The sequence below is a fragment of the Typopeltis vanoorti genome, chromosome 9 (assembly GCF_054136105.1).
Source record: "Typopeltis vanoorti isolate ZY-2024b chromosome 9, IOZ_Tvanoo_1.0, whole genome shotgun sequence".
Classification (NCBI taxonomy): domain Eukaryota; kingdom Metazoa; phylum Arthropoda; class Arachnida; order Uropygi; family Thelyphonidae; genus Typopeltis; species Typopeltis vanoorti.
The window spans coordinates 29,879,632-29,903,200 of NC_143557.1; the positions used below are offsets into that span (position 1 = coordinate 29,879,632).

A 23,569-nucleotide genomic window follows, 5' to 3' on the forward strand; every position below is an offset into this window, starting at 1 on the left:
AAAGAATCAGCCCATCATCCATGTCATAAAACAGGAATTATAAAATGTCTCATCAAAAGAGCCAAAACTAATTGTTCTACTTTTGATTATCTACAGAAAGAACTTTCTACTATCCAGCAACACATGAAACTCAATGGCTTTTCTGAAAAAAGTATTCAACGTCTTCTTACATCTTATAATCCTCCACAAAACAACAAAGATTCAATACGTCGAGTACCTATTCCTTATATCTCCGGTATTTCAGAACCTATCGCAAGAATTTTGAAGAAATATGATTTAACAGCTACGTATTCTCCTATTAACAAATTGTCTTCTCAATTTCCTTCTCCTAAAGACAAACGCTCAACTTTATCTCTTCCTGGAGTTTATCAAATTCCTTGCAACTGTGATCTCTCTTACTTTGGACAGACTGGACGTTCTCTTGAAAAAAGAATCCAAGAACATCAATCATCCATTCTTCACAATAAACCTGAAAAGTCTGGTTTGGCTCAACACGGGATTGAAACTGACCACAGCATCCTTTGGTCCAAAACGCGCCTCTTACATAGATCCCGTTATAGGTTCGAACGTTTGTTCAAGGAAAGCGTGGAGGCCTTGCTCCATCATCCCAACCTGAATCGTAATGACTGCATATCTATATCAAAAATCTGGGAAAGCCTAATCAAGATTACCCATTAATTTTTTTTTTTTTTTTTTTTTTTTTTTTTTTTTTTTTTTTTTAATAGCAAATTCAATCATGTTTCTACTTCAAAATATTTCGTTTCATACTTAGTGATATAACATCACGCGGCATGTTCTAATTTCAACGATCTATTGTTAGTATTCTAGCTTGTATATTTTTTAAACTGTTCTTGTAATACCACCGACGATGGTCTGCTATTTCCAGACCGAAATATTTGGTTAAATAAATATCTTTCTTGTGATTACGTGATTATATCATTCATGCTAGTCTTTTATGATAAAGTTACAAAAGCATTAGATGAGGGAAAGGCATATACTGCCATTTTCTTAGACTTAGCGAAGGCATTTGACAGGGTGCCACATGATAAGCTGATATTCAAGTTGCAGCACATGGATCTGGATGTCAGATTGGTTCAACTGGATTCAGGATTGGCTGTCTGATAGGTATCAGAGAGTTGTGTATGGTGGAGCAATTTCAAGGAAGCAGAGGGTTACAGAGGGTCCCGCAGGGCTAAGTACTGGGACCTATATTGTTTAACCTTTATATCAATGACATTGCCAGTGGATTGCAAGGGGATATTCAGTTGTTTGCAGATGATGCGAAGCTAGGAAGGATTATTAGTAAATAGTGCAGATGCGGCAGCCCTGCAAGAGGATTTGAATAAGCTAGCTAAATGGGCAAATGAATGGGTGTGTCGGTTTAATGCAGGAAAATGTAAGGTCTTGAGGTTTGGGAAACATCGATGGGACAGTGCATACTCAATGGGAGGAGTTATACTGGAGGAAGTAGAAGAGACAAGAGATCTGGGGTTGACGATTGATAGAAACCTGAAATTTAGGGGACATATTGCAAAGGTGGTGAAGGTAACTCAGAGGATTGCTGTAATAATGAGAAGGACGCTGATCTGCAGGGATAAAACAGTTATCATTCCGTTTTATAAGACCCTGATCAGACCACACTTAGACTGTTGTTCTCAGATTTGGTCCTCAGGATTTGAAGGGGATAAATTAACTGTGGAAAGGGTACAAAGGCAGATAACAAAGATGGTTTCAGGACTGTACAATGATTGTTATGAGGATCGGCTGAGGGAATGTGGACTGTAGAGTTTGGTGGAACAGAAGAAGGAGAGGTGATATGTTTGAGACTTTTAAACTGTTGAGAGGTGGTTACAGGATTGACATTGGGGAGTTCTTTCGCTTGGTTGAACAGCAGGAAGAAATGATGACAAGAGGGTGAGGAGTGGTTTCTTTGCATGGAGGGTGGTTGAACCATGGAATGCATTGCATGATGGAGTGGTGAGAGCGAGAACGATCAATGAGTTTAAGGAGTGGTATGATAGACTTTGTGTTTCTTGGGGGGGGGGGGGCTCCCCTTGATGAGTCTTGAAAGAATTTGTGTTTCTTAGGAAGGACCTCCCGCAACAAAGTCTTTTGACTCCATGGAGGCCTGAATAATAATAATAATAATATTTTCAGCAAGGATAGACAGGGCAGGATAGGAGAGGAGTGGGCAGGGAGTAGGGTGCTGCAAATGATATTAGATGACTTGAATCCATTTAAAGTCGACACCTATGACTGCAATAATATTAACAGTTTTTCATGCAGAGTTTCTATCTAGTGTGAGGGGAAGGCTAGCAAGATTAAATATATGGTAGGGTGTTGTTACAGACCTAGTGGATCAGTTGCTAGTGAAGAAGAAAAAATGCATTCTCAAATAAAGATGATGGGTGAGAAATGAGTAATCGTAATGGGGGGGGGGGAGTTTAATTATCTAAACATTGATTGGGTAGCTGTGAAATCTCATGAGAAGAATGAAACTGAATTTATTGAACTGTTGCAAAACAACTTCCTCAAGCAGCATGTGACAGAAGGAACTCTAGGTAAAAAAAAGTGTTAGATCTGATTATAGTGTCACGGGGGGGGGGTAATTAAAGAAGTAACTATTTTACCTTCAGTTGGTGGCAGTGATCATGTAGTACTCAACTGGAAAGTTGCTATGTTTATGTTTATGAATGTTCCATTCAATTCAGAAAGGGTTACATGCTGTGAACTACAAGGAAGGAAATTATGACCATTTGAGGAGTACCCTGCATTCTGTACTATGGTAACAGTTGTTGGGAAGGATATTGACAGTGCATGGGAAACATTTAAAAAATGTTTAAATGATGCATTATCAGAATGTGTCCTTAGACTTCAAAGAATATATAATGTAGGAGTGGAATTTGATGTGGAATCTAATTAAGTAAGAGATATGTAAAAAAATAAAAAATGATGGAAGGAAAAAATAAGAAATGATGAATATGAAAGAATAACTCTACTGAATATAGATATGTGGGTGATGACTGCAGAAGAGATAGTTCACCTAATGAGTTGCCATTTTTCTATGAGCTATCAATCTGATGTATGGAACATTGAGCGCACTGCTACTGGATTAAGAAACTCAAGTATATGAAGGAGGTGTACTTCAGCTGTTGCACAAACTGAATAAGAATTCTACAGTATAGACTGATGGGATGTCAGCACGAAAGCTGAAAAACTGGCTATTCCTTTGACTAGGCTATATAATTTGAGTCTCAGAACAGAGATGATTCCACTGGAATGGAAAGAATGTATGGTAATTCCATTAGACAAGAGTAGTGCAAAGACCAGTGTATCCAACTGTCGCCCAATCAGTATCTCAGAAGTGGTGGTGAAGATTTTGGAAAAGTAGGTTAGGACTCATTCAAAAATGGTTTACAGAGAATCTCTACTTTGCAACGAACAGCATGGGGTTTACTAAGGGAAGGTCATATTTGGGAACTTGCTCACTTTCTGTGATAATGTTACCATTGAATTAGACAACAGGAATGAATACACGGGTTACTTAAGCATCAAAGCTGTAAAACTGAGAGGAGATCCTCACATAGCCTTTAAAGGAACGTGGAGAACCGACCAGGACTTCTGACCTAATGATCAATCCTCACCTTCTCATGGTGCATCCTGTTGATATTTGCCTGGATACTGAATGAACAAACGAGGATGAGCTGGCATGGGATTTAGCGACCAAATTGTATTCTTATTGGCTTAAACCAAAATATAAAATAATGGCAACATGACAGAATTTCATGATGGCTTGTGCATCACCCAGTTAAACATGGCCCCAATGTTTTCACCAGGGAACCAGGACAAACAGCAAAAAGTCAGCTACTGGAATAAATCCTAAAATATACACCAACTTAACATCACCAGAGTTCAACATCACTACTATCAACATAAGAAGACTGGATGGCAAACAAATGGAGCTAAATGAGGAATTGGATGAGTTTCAGATCGACATAATAGGGGTGACTGAAAAAAAAGGACAAAAACTGGTGAGATTTTTCTGAGCAATAAATACAAAATGTTATATTCAGGCAATGACAAACAACGAAAAGAAGAAGTAGCCATAGTATTCAACACTAAATAAAAGACTGATCTTCTTGAATAGTAGGCAATCTCAATTAGAATGATGTGGGAAATTATCAGAATGGGGAAGTGGACAATGAGACTTATTTGTGCCTATGGTTCCACACAAGGTTCTACTAAGGTAGAAGTGGAAGAATTTTTTGAGGCTTTAGAGAAAGCAACTGACACAATGAAAAAGGAAAAGTTGATCCTAGTTGGGAATCTATATAGCAGAGTAGAAAATGACTGTCAGACATACAAAAATATTTTGGCAAAATTTGAATTAAAGAGCAAAGCTAATAATAATGGCAAATACCTGTTGGATTTCTGCTCAGGTGCTTATGCCATGTTCCAACATCAAAATGAGCACAAATTCACATGGAGAGAAGAGGCAAGGAATAAGAAAAGTCTCATTGACTATGTTATTGTCAATAGTGATGTTTTCTTCCTGGTGCAGGACACAGAGGATTTGAAATTGGAAGTGATCACCATTTAGTTTTGAGCAAAATAAAATTGAATTTCTTATTTAAAAGAAGAACATGTAAGAAAGATTTAAAGCGAATAAAAGTTGAGCAGCTCTCAGATGTGAACTGTAGACAAAAACAAATATTATACAAGAAAAAGTGAAAGAGTTTGAGAACAGGAACGAAAACTTGGAGTTCAGCCAGAGGCATGTGATGAGGTTGTCTGCAAGCATATAAAATCAGAACTCCATGGTGGACACAGGAAGTTAAAGAAGCAGTGAAGGAAAAGAAGACAGCATATCAAAAGTTCCCAGCAAATAAGTCAGCTTGTGCTCTTAGAGAATACAGAGACAAATGGAAGAAAGCAAAACACTGTGTAAAACTAGCTAAACTAAAGTCATGGGAAGACTTTCCTAAGAACATAAAAAATAAATATCAAGAAGGTGGCAAGATATTCTGCAGGTTGTTGAAGAAGCTCAGAAATGATGGAAAGAATACTGTAAAAGAATTAGAGATGATAAAGATGACATGAAAACTCGAAAAAGATATCCTTGAAGTATGGAGTAATTACTTTGAAATATTGCTAAATGAAACAACAGTAGTAAAAAACACTGACCAGGAGTCAGGAATACATATCTATAGTTGAAGTAGGAAAAAAGCCATCAAAACCCTGAAATGTGGAAAGGCAGCTGGAATAGATGATATTCAACCCGAAATGCTCAAGTATGAAATTATAAAAGTCTTACAGTGACTGCACTGCATAGTTCAGAAGGCCTGGACAGAGGGATGAATTCCAATTATTGGAGTAGAGCTCTCATGCTACCCATATATAAAAAGGGAAATGAAACTGAATGTGAGAATTACAGAGGTATTTCTCTACTGATTGTTCCTGATAAGATTTATGCAACCCTTTCTAAGAAGGATTGCATAAGATTTATGCAATCCTTCTCAACCCTTTCTCAAGTATACTTGAGAAAGGGTTGAGAAGAATTGTGGAAGAAAAGCTTGGTGAAGAACAAGTTGGATTCAGGCCAAATAGAGGCTGTCAGGATCAGATTTTCACTTTAAAACAAATAATTGAGAAATCATATAGGAGTACAGCAAAGATCTGTATTTTGAAAAGGCATATGACAAGGTGCCAACAGAGAAGCTATTCAAAACGCTATGGTGTCAATAGGGCATTATATCAAACAATACTGAGTCTTTATTTGAGTTGTAAATCAGCAGTTAGAATTGAAGGAAGTACAGGAAGATGGTTTAATGTTAAATCTGGTGTCAGACAATACATTATTCCCTCTGTTATTCATTATCTATATGGATCACATTATGAAGGAAAGTGGTATTAAACCTGATATCACAATTGGAGATGTTAATGTCAGCTCCTCGCTTTATGCGGAAGATGTTATACTTCTAAATAAATCTGCTACAAGTCTTCAAGATTCTCTGACTAAATTGAATAACTGTTGTAATAGATATGGTATGAAGGTCAGCAATAACAAGACAAAGGCTATGAAAAAAGGTAGAAACATTGAACATATCACTGCATTATGAATGGAGAACCTGTAGAACAAATAAAATATTTCAGCTACTTAGGCACGATTTTTAATGAAGATGGTAAATTAAATATGGAAATAGACAACAGAATCAACAAAGCCAGTATGGTAGGAAGTCAACTGAATAAATTTATATGGAATAAATTTATTCCATATAAATTTAGAGAAATTAGTCAAAACTCTAAATTTGCTGTATACAAGACAGTGTTCAAACCAATTTTAACTTATGGATCTGAGAGCTGGGTCAGAAGTAAATCACTTGACCAAAGACTACAGATCACAGATATTAGAATCCTGAGAAAGATTAGGAGGGGGGGGGGCATGAACAGATGGCATCAATTGCAATATCATATTAAAAATGAGGATATTAGGAAAGAACCTGACATTGTCAGTATCCACGAATGTGTTAGCAGAGCTAATCTCTGGTGGTATGGTCACTTGAACAGAATGGGCAAGGAAAGAGATTAGCAAAACAAGTGTATTCTGCAAGTTTGGCAGGAAAAAGATCCCAAGGTAGACCAAGATATATGTGGATTGATACTCTAAAAAGTGCCTTAGAAGATGTCATAATTTTGGAGTCTTGACAGATAACAGACTGATTTGGAGAAAATTGTAGATATCAAGTTAATAATGATGTAAATTTTTTATGTAGTATTATCATATCCTGTACACCTCCTTGAGGGTACATGTCAGTCATTTGATGATGATGAATGGATACACCATGATACTTTTGGATTTTGCTAAAGCTTTTGACAGAATGCAGTATGGAAGACTATTGCATTAATTTGAGAATATGAGATTGAATTATAAAATATTGTATAGGTATTAGGGGGAATGGCTGACTGACAGATATCAAAAATTGATATTTGGTGGATTTGAGTCTGCAAGATATAATATAACCAGTGGTTTTCCATAAGGAACATTCATTGGTCCTTTGTTATTCAATAAATACACTAATAACATTGGAGTGGATTTGGCATGTGGCATACAGCTATTTGCAGATGATACAGAGTTAGGTAAGGAGTGCAGTTTATGTGATAATTGCAGAATGATTTGAATAGGCTGGAATTGTGGGTATATGAATATGGAAATATGAATCTAAATGTAAAATCTGCACTTTGGTGTGATTAGATGTTGAAAGTTTATTTTTCACTTGGTTAGAATATAATAAATTTCGTTTAATCCTTTATCCAAGTGTGAGCAAACAAAGTATCTTCAGGACTGGGGTAAGGTGGTACAACACTAGGGTGACTCCTTGCAAAGGTGGAGCAAGCTACCAACACTCCCATCTCAGTATCTCCAATAATGCAAAACACATCTCCTTGCGGATATGTCTAATGTTAAGCATTAAGGGAAGGGCCACTACCCAGACTAGTTTCGACCTTTATTGAGGTCTCTTCAGTGGGAACCAGGCCCAAGTGGAGATACCAGTCAGAAGCATTAGCAAGGTCATCTCTACCTATAGGAGTTGCCAATTGGTGTGCCACCTTTTTAATAAATTACTCTGGATTTAGAGGAAGATGTTGAAAGTTTATTTTTCACTTGGTTAGAATATAATAAATTTAGTTTAATCCTTTATCCAAATGTGAGCAAACAAAGTTTGCGCCTGAAAGTATGCTCCACTTTTGCAAGGAGTCGCCCTGGTGTTGTACCACCTTTCCCCAGTCCTGAAGATACTTTCAGGCGCAAACTTTGTTTGTTCACACTTGGATTAAGAATTAAACTAAATGTATTATATTGTAACCAAGTGAAAAATAAACTTTCAACATCTTCCTCTAAATCCAGAGTAATTTATTAAAAAGGTGGAATACCAGTTGGCAACTCCTATAGGTAGAGATGACCTTGCTAATGCTTGTGACTGGTATCTCCACTTGGGCCTGGTTCCCACTGAAGAGACCTCAATAAAGGTCGAAACTAGTCGGCGTAGTGGCCCTTCCCTTAATGCATAACATTAGACATATCTGCAAGGAGATGTGTTTTGCATTATGGGAGATACTGAGATAGGAGTGTTGGTAGCTTGCTCCACCTTTGCATGGAGTCGCTCTGGTGTTGTACAACCTTACCCCAGTCCTGAAGATACTTTCAGGCGCAAACCTTGTTTGCTCACACTTGGATAAAGGATTAAACTAAATTTATTATATATTGGTGAGAATATGCTACAAGAATCTGATCCCAAGGATCATCGAGGAAAATACAAGAAATTGTAGTTTGAAGAGCCATATAGCATTGATTGCAAATACAACTCAGAGAATAGTTGCAATGCTGCAATGAATCTGGACGTGTAAAGATATGCCTCATTTTGCCTCTTTACAATGCCTTGATAACTCCTCACATTGACTATTGTGCACAGGTCTGGTTTCCTAGTTTCCATGGCAATTGTAATACAGTGGAAAGCGAGTGTAAGGGAGGTTGTTAAAAATGATATCTGGATTGTGAAATACTAATTTTGAATTTGTAGAATACAGACACTGGCAAATGGGAGAAAGAGGGGTAATTGCATTAAGACTTATGAACTTCTAAAAGGAATAGAGGATTTCAGCAGATATAATTTTTTATTTTATGGACAATTGGGAAAGGACACAAATTCAACCTTGGAAGTTGAGAATGAATGCTGTCAGGACGGAGGTGAGGGTTGCATTTTTTTGTCATAGAGTGGTTCATGATTGGAATGGATTGCTGTTGGACGTGGTGCACTTTTTATGTAGTGTGAATGAATTCAAGAACAGGTATGACATTTGGTGCAGATAGTAGGTTCTCCCATTAATAAGTCCCTGACTCCCAGGAGGTCTATCTAAATAGTAATAATACTCTTTCTATAAGAATTAAGATGTAGCAACTGTAACTATTCACAATTTAAGGACAACTAAATTGTAAATTGAAATACATTTGCATAAATCTTGTTGTATTGAAAGAATAAAAAGATTAGTTCTTTTATACGTAGTTAAATATATAATAGTTCTAATTACACAAAGAAGCCTCTGTAGCTCAGTTGGCATAGATGGGCCCTTTTTGGAGAGATCCTAGTTCGAATTCTATCTATGATAAGAAGAACCCTTATCAGGTGTTTGCAATCAAAATGGTGAGTTCACCACTCTCATACAGAGATGTGGGATTTTTCTCCTGGAAATTCAGGTTTTTGGTCTGTCAAAATGAACAAACCAGTCCCTCAGACACGTATCACAGACATAAGATACTAATTGCATTATTAGAACTCACTATTTTATCTTTCTACAGCACATTATAGATCTCAGGTAGAAATTCATAACATCAACCTCCTGGAAGGAGATGACACTTGACACGACATGAATCACACAAAACATATTTGTGAATTTACATCTGCTTTATAATAATACAATACTAGTTAGTTTTCAGTCATAAGCAATTTTACATGCTTTCCTACATATGCAGTTGTTGTGGGAGTTCGAGTTTGAATTAAATCATGCAATTTAATATTGATCAAAGAACATTTATAATTATAAAAGGCGTTTCTGATCATAGAACTTATTTTGTTTAGCTTTTTTTTTTTCTCAGATTAACTTATCATAAATGCTGAAAATAAGTTTAAAAATATGTTTTTATCTTTCACAAGCTAATAGAATATTGCAGCTTTGCAAAAGAAAGTACTTTCTTTTGCTAATTCACCATTTGATTTTAAACACCTGATAATGGTTCCTCTCATCATAGATGGGATCTGGAAATTTTCCAGCCTTTCCAACCAAAGGTCTTATCTGTATCAACTTTGTGTGTTCCTTTATGTACAAATATATGTGGTGATATACCTATTTTGCTAATACCAGTAGTAATAATTAAAACCACATTACAATTTTAAAATACAAAACAAAAAATGTAATGGTCATAAGTTTTCAGTATGATCTTTTGGAGCTTGGTAGTCGTAAACATCTCATGCTACAGTCTTCAAATTTTGATTACTTCACAAATAGAGAAAATTAGTGTTTTATATAAAGATGCTTATAACCACATACATGTGGTTCCCATACATGTATACACCATATTTATTATTATTATTATATGATAATAGTGAACGTAACTTCTACTATGATGACTTCTGGATACGAAACATTGCATTATTAAATTACATTAAGTCTGAAGTGATTTACATCATACACATTCATTTCAGATTAATGAATTTTTTTGAACTGCAAAATGGAAATGTTTTATTTTATTACATGCTGTATACTGATAAGAAAAATAATAACAGCAGACCATGAAAGAATTCCAAAAGCAGCTATCACACTATCAATCGTTACTTGTGCTGCAGCTATTTTTCTTCAACTACTGCACATTTTTAAGTCATGTTTTCAGAAAGCGGTAAATATTTGCAAATATTAGAGCCATCATAAATTTTTTAAGATGATCTTAAGTATCTTCTTTTTTTTATATATATAGGTCAAGCTGTTAAACTTCAGCCGTCTGCATTTGTTTCCCTAATGGATGGACTCAAGAAATTTTATGTTACTCATATAAAAGGATTTGATGTGCATAAAATGTGTGTTATGACTCTGTTATTTGAAGGAGTACGACAGGTAATATAATGCCAAACATGATTTTAAAGAAATGCATATTATGTACTGCACCTTTAAAAATCTAGAATTTCTATTGCAATATATACACACAGGCCAGTATCATATAGTGTTTGGTTGTTTTCTATATCATTCTGTTTTGGAATATGCATAACTTTAACTTAAATTAAGGGGATATTAAATCCCACATAGTTTTAAAACCGAATAAGAAACTCAAAGATTGGAATCAGAGAGTTTCTTGCCGAATATAGTAAACTATAAAGTATCGGCGACACTAGCATTAGCAAATGCAAGTGATCCTAGTACGTAGTACTATATCGGGCAGCTCGTTGCAAAGGTGGGGGAGTTCAGATCGCTATTCTTAGGTATTTTCCATAATGTAAAAACACATTTCCTAGGAAATGTATGCTGTTATTACATTATGGAGGGAGGTCACTACCCAGACCGGTTTCAGCCTTTTTTGAGGCTTCATCAGTGAGTAGCTAGACCTAATACCAAAGTGTATAGCGAAAAGAACTTATATACTCTGCGAACGAGTTATCCAAACAGGTGCAATATCCCCTTAATTTAAGTAATGTTTTCATTGCCGAAATGAAGCTTATTAGCTCTTTATATTTAAATAACTTAATGGTTGCACCTGTTTGGATAACTCGTTCGCAGAGTATATAAGTTCTTTTCGCTATACACTTTGGTATTAGGTCTAGCTACTCACTGATGAAGCCTCAAAAAAGGCTGAAACCGGTCTGGGTAGTGACCTCCCTCCATAATGTAATAACAGCATACATTTCCTAGGAAATGTGTTTTTACATTATGGAAAATACCTAAGAATAGCGATCTGAACTCCCCCACCTTTGCAATGAGCTTCCCGATATTGTACTATGTACTAGGATCACTTGCATTTGCTAACGCTAGTGTCGCCGATACTTTATAGTTTACTATATTCGGCAAGAAACTCTCTGATTCCAATCTTTGAGTTTCTTATTCGGTTTTAAAACTATGTGGGATTTAATATCCCCTTAATTTAAGTAATGTTTTCATTGCCAAAATGAAGCTTATTAGCTCTTTATATTTAACATAACTTTAACATTTACAGGCATCGTGTCCTATCCATATAATGTGTTAAGTTCCAGCCTGCTGTCATATCGTGAATTCCATTGTACAGCTAATCACAGCTTTTATTTTTTTTCCCTCCTTCACTTGAAGATACATGTAATGGTTAAATGCTTTTAAGTAGTCACGCACATATATATATAAGTGTAAATGATCCGAATAAAGCATTTATCTGCATCTAAACCAGAGCAACAGCACCTTACTTTGAATTTTATATGCCATTATTAACGACAGTATAATAAAATAATAATTATAAACCGCAAAACACATTGGTGTAGTGAGCAACTCTCTCATAAATAAACTGGGTTCACAAATACTGTACATCAGCCAATTCACTGAAGTATCATGTTGCTAAAACCATTGTATGAACATAGTCATATAAATGGGCATTTCATATTTGAAAAGCTTTCTATGAGCAAATGCAGTATATATTGCAATAGAAATTCTATAAATGGGCATTGGTCACAATCAAAAAGTGCCATATGAACAGATTGCCATAAAACAAAGCACTGTAACTGGATGTTACTGTATTGAATTTTTAATGGCACTTGTGACATAGTACCAATTATTACACACACATTCACAAGAATAAACAATAATAATTATGTGATATAATATAATACTTACTAATAATATAATAATCTAACTTTATATTATATATAATACTTAGATGTTCTAAGAATAATAAATGGAATGGCCAGAAATTGATGGGACATTGTTTGCATATCAGCATAATAAAAGTTGAAGCTAGAACAAAGAGCATTAATCATTTGTAGAGAGCCAAGATGCAACATGCATCAACTGGAGCAGATAATGTGCCGTATGGATAACTACAAAATAAAATTATTGGAATTAAAGTTAAAATTAAAATAATTAACTCTGAAATACAATAAAATAACAAAAATTAGATAAATAAAATTATTGAATAACATCATCGTCATCAAATTCCTGACATTTACCCTCGAGGGGTGTATAGGATATGATAGTACTACATGAAAAATTTACATCATTACTAACTTCCTACCTACAATTTTCTGCCAAATCAATCTGTTACCTGTCAAAGCCACAACATTGTCAAATCTTATATTTATATATATCTATCTTCTAAGGCACTCTTTACCATATCAATCCACCTATATCTTGGTCTTCCTCTGGGTCTTTTTCCTGCCAATCTGGCAGAGAACACTTGTTTGGCTAATCTTTTCTCGCCCATTCTGTTTAAGTGACCATACCACCTGACATTAGCTCTGCTAACGCATTCCTAGATGCTGACAATGTCAAGTTCTTTTCTAATATCCTTGTTTTTAATATGATATTGCTATTGATGCCATCTGTTCATTCCCCTAATCTTTCTCAGGACTCCCATATCTGCAGTCTCTAGTCTTTGGTCAAGTGTTTTACTTCTGACCCAGCTCTCAGATCCATAAGTTAAAATTGGTTTGAACACTGTCTTGTATACAGCTAATTTAGTGTTTTGACTAATTTCTCTCTTATTCCATATAAATTTATTCAGTTGACTTCCTACCATACTAGCTTTGCTGATTCTGTTGTCTGTTTCCATATTTAATTTACCATCTTCACTAAAATTCGTGCCTAAGTAGCTGAAATGTTTTACTTTTTCTATAGGTTCTCCATTCACAATGCAGTTGATATTTCCAGTGCTTCTGCCTATGTTCATTATCTTGTTATTGCTGACCTTCATACCATATCTCTCACAACAGTAATTCAATTTAGTCATGGAATCTTGCAGACTTGTAGCGGATTTATTTAGAAGTATGACATCTTCCGCATAAAGCAAGGAGCTGATATTAACGTCTCTGATTTTGATATCAGGTTTAATACCACTTTCCTTCATAACGTTATCCATATAGATAATGAATAACAGAGGTGATAATGTACATCCTTGTCTGACACCAGATTTAACATGAAACCATCTCCCTGTACTTCCTTCAATTCTAACTGCTGACTTACAACTCAAATAAAGACTAAGTATTGCTTGATATAATGATCCACTGACACCATACAACTGTAGCATATTGAATAACTCCTCTCTTGGCACCTTGTCATATGCTTTTCCAGATCTACAAAACTTAAATACAGATCTTTCTTATATTCCCATGACTTTTCAACTATTTGTCGTAAAGTGAATATCTGATCCTGACAGCCTCTATTTGGCCTGAATCCAGCTTGTTCCCCACCAAGCTTCTCATCCACAATCCTTCTCAAGTATATTGGCATAAATCTTACCAGGACACTCAGTAGGGAAATACCTCTGTAATTCTCACATTTAGTTTTATTTCCCTTTTTATACATTGGTACTGTGAGAGCTCTACTCCAATCATCAGGAATTCATCCCTCTGTCCAGACTTTTTGAACTATGCAGTGCAGCCACTGTATGACTTTTATACCACCATACTTCAGCATTTCTGGTCGAATATCATCTACACCTGCTGCTTTTCCACATTTCAACCCTTTGATGGCTTTTTCTACTTCAAGTATGGATATGTCTCCCTGACTGTATGCCTGTGTGTCTTTTTTACCAATGTGCTATCACTTTTTGTTTCATTTCGCAATTTTTCGAAGTTATTACTACATATTTCAAGGATATCTTTTTTCTCCAGTTTTCATGTCATCTTTATCATCTCTAATTCCTTTTACAGCACTCTTTCCATCATTTCTGAGCTTCTTCAACAACCTGTAGAATATCTTGCCACCTTCTTAATATTTATTTTCTATGTTCTTGCCAAAGTCCTCCCATGACTTTTGTTTAGCTAGTTTTACACAGTGTTTTGTTTTCTTACATTTGTCTCTGTATTCTCTAAGAGCACAAGCTGACTTATTTGCCAGGAACTTTTGATATGCGTTCTTCTTTTCCTCCACTGCCTCTTTAACTTCCTGTGGCCACCATGGAGTTCTGATTTTTCTGTCATTGCAGACAACCTCACCAGTTACCTCTCTGGCTGAATCAATCAGAGTTTTTTTCAAGACTTGCCATTGAATCTCCAAGGTTTGGTTCCTGTTCTCAAACTCTTTCATTTTTCTTCAATAAGCTTTGTGTATTTTAGTCTACACTTCACATCTGAGAGCTGCTGAACTTTTATTCGCTTTAAAACTTTTTTACATGCTATTATTTTCAATACAAAATTCAATTTTTTCCTGCTCAAGACTAAATAGTGATCACATCTGGTGCAGAACACTCTGGTGTTCTGCACCAGAGAGAAAACATCACTGTCAACAATAATATAGTCAGTGAGACTTTTCTTATTCCTTGCCTCTTCTCTCCATGTGAATTTGTGCACATTTTTATGTTGGAACATGGTGTTAGTAATAACCAGTCCATGTCCTGAGCAGAAATACTGCAAGTATTTGCCATTATTAGCTTTGCTCTTTTCTCCAAATTTTTCCAAAATATTTTTATATGTCTGACAATAATTTCCTACTCTGCTATTTAGATCCCCAACAAGGACCAATTTTCCATTGTATCAGTTTCTTTTTCTAAAGCGTCAAAAAATTCCTCCACTTCTACCTGGAGAACCTTCTGTGGGACCATAGGCACAAATAAGTCTCATTGTCCAGTTCCCCATTCTGATATTTACCCACATCACTCTACTTGAAATCCTGCCATTCAAGAAGATTAGCCTTGTATTTAGTGTTGAATACTATGGCTACTCCTTCTTTTCCTTGATTGTCATTGCCTGAATATAACATTTTGTATTTATTGCTCAGAAATAGCTCACCTGTTTTGGTCTTTTTTTGTTTCAGTCACCCCTATTATGTCGATGTGGTACTTATCTAATTCCTCAGCTAGCTCCATTTTTGTGCCATTCAGGCTTCTTATGTTGATAGTACTGATCTTCAGTTGTGGTGTGTTTTAGGATTTGTTCCAGTAGCTGACTTTTCGCTGTTCGCACTGGTTCCCTGGCGAAAACAACGGGGGCCTTGTTTAACCAGGTGATGCCCCAGCCGTCATGAAATTCTGTCATATTGTACCATCATTTAATATTGTTGTTTAGGCCAATAAGAATACAATTTGGTCGGCTAAATCCCAAATTGCCAGCCCATCCTCATACGTTTAGCCAGGTAGATACCTAACAGGGTGCAACATGAGAAAATGAGGATGGGACATAAAGTCAGAAGCCCTAGTCGGTTCTCCACATTCCTTTAAAGGCTATGTGGTTATACATCTTAGTTATACAGCTTTGAATTCAATTCAATCGCATTGAATTCAATGAGAGAAGATGAAACTTTTTCAAAACTTGGTAACGGTCTTTCAAGTTTGGATGGTGTGAAAGTACTTCAGAACTCTCTTTAAATAACTACTCAAACTTAAACTGGTACGCATATAAAAGGCAAGTATATTGATGTTAGGATCTACTCCACACTGAGCAAGGTCAGATTTTTCAGGTTTATTGTTGTTGTTATAAGATTGGTGTTCTTGTAGGCATTTTTTGACCAAATGTCCTGATTATCGAAAGAACAATTGGAGGCAATCACATTGAACCTCTTAAATTCCAGAGAGAAAGGGAGCTGTTTATCTTTCATGGCAGGTAACCAGGAGAAGATTTTGTTGATAAGTAAGAATGCAGGGACTAAACTACATCTTTTCAGGATCTTTTCAACTGCCTCCAAGACATCCACAATGTGTGGGATAGGGACTTGCTGTACAGGTTCAGGATACTTAGTGACAGTCTTGTGAGTGTTGAGGATGTGTTTAAATTTCCTTGTGGTGAAACCATTTACAATATGATGCATTGGATGGTGCCTAGTTCTTGTTGGGGATCTTCATAATTGGAGCAGATAATGTTCTCTGTTGAACAAACATTTGATGATGTCTAATTTTTGAGATAGATGGACAGAATCTTGTTGAATATAGCTGCCTGTGAAAGTAGGTTTATGGTGAGCAGAAGTATTCCAGATAGGGTTTTGGAAAGGAGAATGTCCAGGAAGGCTAATTTTCTATGGTGAAGGTGATGCTTGGGTGTGGACTGTTAATTTTGGTTAAGAAAGTCAGTAGAAATGATTCTGAGTCTGGTTGGATGGCAAGCACATCATCCACCTGCTGTACCCGGAAAGGATATTTAGGATGTATTGGGGAGAATAGGAAGTGATCAATATGTTCTAAGTAGAAATTGACTGATGCAGGTGACAAAGGGCTTCATATCATAGTTACTTCAATCTGTTTGTAGAGTTGTTTTTTGCAGATGAATTAGCCTGAGTGCATGACAGAGTTGAGTAGTTCAACTGTGTCTGAAGGGAACTCCTCTGGTAATAGTTAGTGTCTGCCAGAGGCACACTGGTAAATAAGGACTGGATGTCAAAACTGACCATTATATTTGTAGGCTGGTGGGTTAGATTTTTTATTTGTCAGGAATTCCAATGAAGTTTTTTGCAGAAGCTTTTGTGGCCTGTACTGGAACTTTAAAGACAAGCTATGAATTTGGCTAAGCAGTATGTGGGAGCATCTATTCAGTCAACTAGCGTGTCTGAGTGGAACTCCTTCGTGGATTTTTCGTCTTCAGTTTTTTGATGATGGCTTCTTTCCAGCTGATCCCTTTGTTGAGTAGAGAATTCAGTTTGTTAATTTGGCTATTGGTAGATAGATAGCCAAATTAACAAACAGTTTACTCACAAAGATAGCATTGTGAGTAAACTCCTGCTAGGAGGTTGGATCTTGTAAGAAAAGGAAAATTTTTGTCTTGTACTGAGTAGTGTCCATGATTACAGCTTTTCATTTGTCTTCTTTCATAACGGTGAGCTGGTTGTTATATGTAAAAGATTTTAGAGCCTTCGTTTTAGCTAAAGACAAGTTTTTTTTTTTTTTTTTTTGGAGTGTGTGTGTGGGGGGTGGCTCTGGGGTGCACTGAGGACTTCTAGTCAGAGTTTATTAGCATCAGCACTTAAGAATGTGGTTGAGTTCCTCATAAACTTATGCAAGAAATATAGTATGGAATTCTTTTAGGCACTATAGCAAAATTTTGTCCTTTGGAGTACTGAAGTTTTTGCGAGAGTGAGTGAATGTCCAGACTTGTTAACTACCCATTTGTTTGTTGGTAGGTTGACCTTGGCTGGTTTTTGGTTTAGAGAGAGTTAGTCCTACTTTTGGTTTAGGAAGCATTTATTTTTACTGTAAGATCATTGAAGAAGCTGTTTAGATATGTCTAAATCTACACTGAGAAGGTCATTCGAGGATATTGTCTCTTGAAGATTGGAGATATTTCGAATGTTGAGAGATCCTGTTTGACTCCTAGTTGATTGCATACAAGCATTCATATAAATATATTATGCACCCACTAATTTGATTTTTTTCTTTAAATTTAGTGAAGGTTGGTATTATCTTCATGTTATGGCACAGTTTTCAAAAGAGAATCCTTGCTTGTAGTTTGCTTTGTTGAACTGAGAGTTTGCTAAGTTGACCAGTCTTCTTGGTCATTTCTTCCCTGTGAAGGATAACTAAAGAGTTTTCAATGGTACTTGGGACAGAGTAACAATTATTAGACACACACATCCACAAGAATAAAGATAATTTTATTATTGGAAATATTTCAGCCAGAAATTAATGGGCCATCATTTTTATTACTTTAATGAATTTTAAAGTTAATTATTTTAATTTTAGTTTTAGCTTTAATTGCAGTCTCATATTGTTTTTTTACTACCTATATGGTTGCACTCTAGTGCTTGGCATAGTTCTTTAAAAAAAAAGATTAACATTATGTTCTAACTTCACCTTGTGATTATACTGATGCATTGATGATGGCTTGTTAATTTCTGGCTGAAATGATTTCACTAATAAAATTATTATTCTTTGATCTTGTAAATATATGTCTAATAATTGTTTGATAATTACTTTGATTCAGGCACCAGAATCAAAGGCAAATGTATGGATTCCTGCAGTGTAATCTATCTCTGTTATGTAGTTCAGTACTGAAGCACCCATCAGTAGTTTGTATTTGTACATTCTTAAGCTCTTGATCAATTTTGAAACATAAGTTTCATAGGTTACCAGTTGTTAGTTTATCTGACCATAAAATAATGGACATTTATTCTCTTTTTATCTAATAATTTCTGATGGACTCTCTTTAGCTCAGTCAATATTGATAAAGCTCTTTGTCTGAAACCCCCAGGTCAGAAAGACGTGGATTTGATTCCCATCCATGATGTGAGGAACCTTAATCTGATCGTCTTTGACTAAAGGCGAGTTAGCTAGTCTCATATGGAGGTAGAGGATTTTTTTCCACCCAGAAATTCTATTTTTTTTTTTTTTTTTGTCCTTCAAATCAGGCAAACCGGCCCTGTGAACACACACACACACACACACACACAGATCTGCAGCCATGAATACTTGCAATAATGTGGAAGAGATAGTCCTCACCACATTCTCCCTACACTCATAGTCAATGATGAGTCACATCATAATAGTCAACCTCCTGGACGGAGACAACACATGACCAAATAGCATTAGTTAGTATTTTCTAAATTTCATTTCAAATGAAAATCTGAAATGATTGTAATAATTAAGAAACTGTACTTTTCTTTTTTTTTTTTTTTTGTCCTTCAAATCAGGCAAACCGGCCCTGTGAACACACACACACACACAGATCTGCAGCCATGAATACTTGCAATAATGTGGAAGAGATAGTCCTCACCACATTCTCCCTACACTCATAGTCAATGATGAGTCACATCATAATAGTCAACCTCCTGGACGGAGACAACACATGACCAAATAGCATTAGTTAGTATTTTCTAAATTTCATTTCAAATGAAAATCTGAAATGATTGTAATAATTAAGAAACTGTACTTTTCCACTGAACGTTAACACCATCTATTGTGAAGACAGCTTCATTAAAAGGGATCCTTTATCTTCATTTTTAAGCAATAAATGTGACTAAATGCTGTGCATTTTTTTTTCTCTTAATAAAGAGTGAATTTGATGGGAAGCTTGAAGTGGTTTGAGAGAGCCTGCATTTGATTTGAATAGTAATAGTATCTTTTTTGTGCAGCAGTTTTTTTTGTTATGGGATGAGAGGAGGTGAGAAATTTAGTACGAAAGGTTGTGTAAGGACAATCTTTAAAGGTTGTGTAAGGCTTGTCTTAGGACAGAATGAAAGCTTAAAAGTAAGAGGTTGATTTTATTTATAGTGAAAAGGAGCAAACAGCCTAAGATGATCGGAGTGGAATGAGAGATATGGTATGGAAAGTGGTATTGTTATAAAACATTCTCTATTTCTCTTACCCTGCTTTGTCTTTATTTTGTTCTTTCACTTAAACTTCGTGAATGGTCAACTGCCTTAACTATTGACTACTGCCACATATATATATATTTCTACTATATCTTATGTTCTCACAGTCTATAGATTGACAAATTTATTTGTTTTACGACTGCGCCAGTTAGTCTATGTATTGAGTGCGAGATTATAAGATTTTAAACTAAACACAAAGCAGATATTGTTAGCATTCCCCACTGATGTTAATCTTTATGTTTAAATAGTCATGGCTTGATTATTTAAACTTTATCTTATGCAGGTTCGAAATTTTCAGTATAGTGCATTGACAGAATCAATCTAATGTGTTGTTCACAAACCATTTAATTAAATCAAAGAGGAATATTTATAGTTTGATTCTCATTAATATACATATATACAGTTGATTTTTTTTAACTTCTTTGTTAGTTTCAATTTTTCCTAATTCAAACTTAAGTTCTAATTTACTTCCTTAAAGCTAAATCAGTCTAGAATATCCTGCCAGTCACATATACACAAACTGACAATAAAGCATACCTTGAGTAAATTTATTTCAATATCAGTTTACATTATCTTATTTTACCTGTACCGCCTTACCACAGTCCTGAAGATACATTCAGGTGCAAACTTTGTTTGCTCACACTTGGATAAAGGATTAAACTAAATTTATTATACTCTAACCAAGTGAAAAATAAACTTTCAACATCTTTCTCTAAATCCCGAGTAATTTATTTAAAAAAAAGGGTGGCACACCATTTGGCAACTTCTATAGGTAGAGATGACTTGCTAATGCTTCTGCCTGGTATCTCCACTTGAGCCTGGCTCCCACTGAAGAGACCTCAGTAAAGGTTGAAATTAGTCTGGGTTGTGGCCTTTCCCTTAATGCATAACATTAGACATATCTGCAAGGAGATGTGTTTTGCATTATGGGAGGTACTGAGATAGGAGTGTTGGTAGCTTGCCCCACCTTTGCAAGGAGTGCCCTGGTGTTGTACCACCTTACCCCAGTCCTGAAGATACTTTCAGGCGCAAACTTTGTTTGCTCACACTTGGATAAAGGATTAAACTAAATTTATTATAAACAGACACACTTGATATACATTCTTGTTCAAAATTATCACATACATAAGTACTTACAATTCTCATTTAGCACTGCCTCTTACATAAATTTTTTCACATGAAGGTGCTGCCTTTTGTCTCTCTTTCCTTCTGCTGGCTTGTTCTTGATTTCCCACCAAATTTCTTTGTCCAAGTTATCAATTATTTTATGCCCTTTAGGACCCTTGTGATGCTCCTCTTTCGATTTCCATCAATGCTTCTCTTTCAATGACTGACAGTGGACCTCACCTGGTGGCAGACCCAGGTAAGAGAAGGTGAAAACCCTAAGACAAAATATACTTCTCTTTCAATTACTGACAGTGGACCTCATGTGGCACAGACCCAGATAAGAGAAAGTTGAGAACCCTAAGGCAAATGACACATCTCTTTTGATGACCGACAACTGACCTGACATCGTGGCTGACCTAGGTAAGAGAAGGGGAAAATCCTAAGACAAACAACTCTTCTCTTTCAATGACTGACAGTGGACCTAACATGGTAGCAGACCCAGGTAAGAGAAGGTGAGAACCCTAAGATGAAGTCCTTCTCCACTTCTTGCCTTATATAGGCTCATTGTATGCATGCACTTGTGTCTCTTGAAAATATATGGTCATGTATTGACATCGACCATGATGATGATGTCATACTTTGCACATTTTTTGAAATTGCCATATATGGCAATTCTGAGAATTCTTCACTATTCTTAGAATTAGACTTACTAATTAGACATGAGTTAACAGCGTTTCATGATGATGTCATGTGCCACATTGTTTTAACAAAGACGCATGGTTAATTTATTACAAATACAAGATTATTACAGACAAAATTTGACATTTCTTTAAGTGCAATCTCCTTAGAAAAATATGTGAAAGCGAACACTATAAGTTACATATCATGAGAAATTTTAGAGTATCATTCACTGGAAGAAGAGATGAGAAAGCTAAGGTCACAGACTGCTGATGAAAAATGAGGTGGAGGGGGTACCATTAACACTAGCAGATCATTTATGCCTCCTAATGATGATAGTAAAAGGAGCCAGCATACCAGACAATCCTAGCACAGATCTGTTTGGTTATAAGGTTCAGAGAAATGGATAAAATATCTAATAGAAATTCCACTAAAGTCATTTCCAAGTTCAGTTACTAAATGAGAGGATTAGGAAAAGTACATAACCAGTCACAGAAACTGAGAACCAACCATGTTTATTGTCTTTGGTATCAGCATCCTGTGAAATAATATAAGGGTTGTTTTAGCCGGATTGAAGTATCATGCACATAGTGCCAATGCTGTAAGAAGTCTGACATCATTCATATAAATCTTTAAAATGGTCATGCTGGAAATACATGAATAGTGTAAACTTGGACTGGAAAAATTGCACAAGTAACTGAAGAAATTAGGAGATATTGCCATCTTAGAAATTGGTAAAATATTATTGGCTGCTTTTGTTAAAAGAGGACATGAAACAGGATGAGCAGATATTATAGAAAGTTGACTGCACAATGGTTAGGAAATAGATGTGCAAGTAAAAGAAGAGTGATCCTAATGGAAAATTTTAATAGCAAGAATGTGGATTGTAAGGGAGAAATTGTCTAGAAGTAAGGATGTAATTTTTGTCCACTTTTAGTGATCAGTTTTGGTCATAGTTAATAACTCAAAGAGAGTAACTCTGAATGAGGTATTAATTAACTCTGCTAACTGATGATCACAAGGTGATCCTAAGTTTGACAGGAAGAAGAGAATTTTCAAAGAGAGAACTTTGGGGATAGTCAGATCAGTGATTATTGAAAGTTCCATAATCACTTTATAACAATACAGTGGGATTAAAGTTTGAAATCATATCCTGCTTCTTAGATTGACTGCTGCAGCAGCAGCTTGAAAATGTCCACATTTTGTTTTATATCAGGATTTTCTGTGATTAGGGTATAGGATTTTCAATCCTATACCCTAATCACAGAACTAATACTAATATTTTGTAGTTTTACAATCTTTGGACAATGGTATTTACATAAAAAAAAGGAAGATAATAAAAAATATGATTTAGATAAATTAAAAATGCCAAGAAATTATATTCTTGGTTTCCTTTATCCTAGTGTAAGCAAACAAAGTTTGCCCATTAAGTTATTTTACAATTGGACTACTTGTATATAGAGGCTAATGACTTCACATCCCCTTGATTTAGTATCCCATAATGCAATGCACATATCCTTATGAACATGTGTAATGCTGTGCATTATGGGAAGGGCCACTATCCTGACTGGTTTTGACCTTTATTGAGATCCCATCACAGGGACTATGGGAATCAAATGATATCAAATGGTAGAGGAGCCAACTGAATGATGAGTGTAAGATGTATACTGGTAAAGCATGTGATGAGTAAGTAGTACTTTTTCAATAAGTGCTTCAAAAGAAAGATGTAATAGCATTACAGTCCAGAAGAGGCTCTTCTGACTTCTTTCCT

The 23,569-nt window shown here is 35.6% G+C and overlaps 1 protein-coding gene across 1 annotated transcript in view; it reads left to right on the forward strand.

The window, feature by feature from the left end:
• The window catches only part of Agps (alkyldihydroxyacetonephosphate synthase), a 608,793-nt gene that overhangs the window by 401,837 nt on the left and 183,387 nt on the right, over window positions 1-23,569 (forward strand). Inside the window, exon 14 of the mRNA XM_090397415.1 lies at window positions 10,529-10,665. Within this exon, the coding sequence (XP_090253541.1) occupies window positions 10,529-10,665 (137 nt within the window). The remainder of the gene's footprint in view (window positions 1-10,528; window positions 10,666-23,569) is intronic.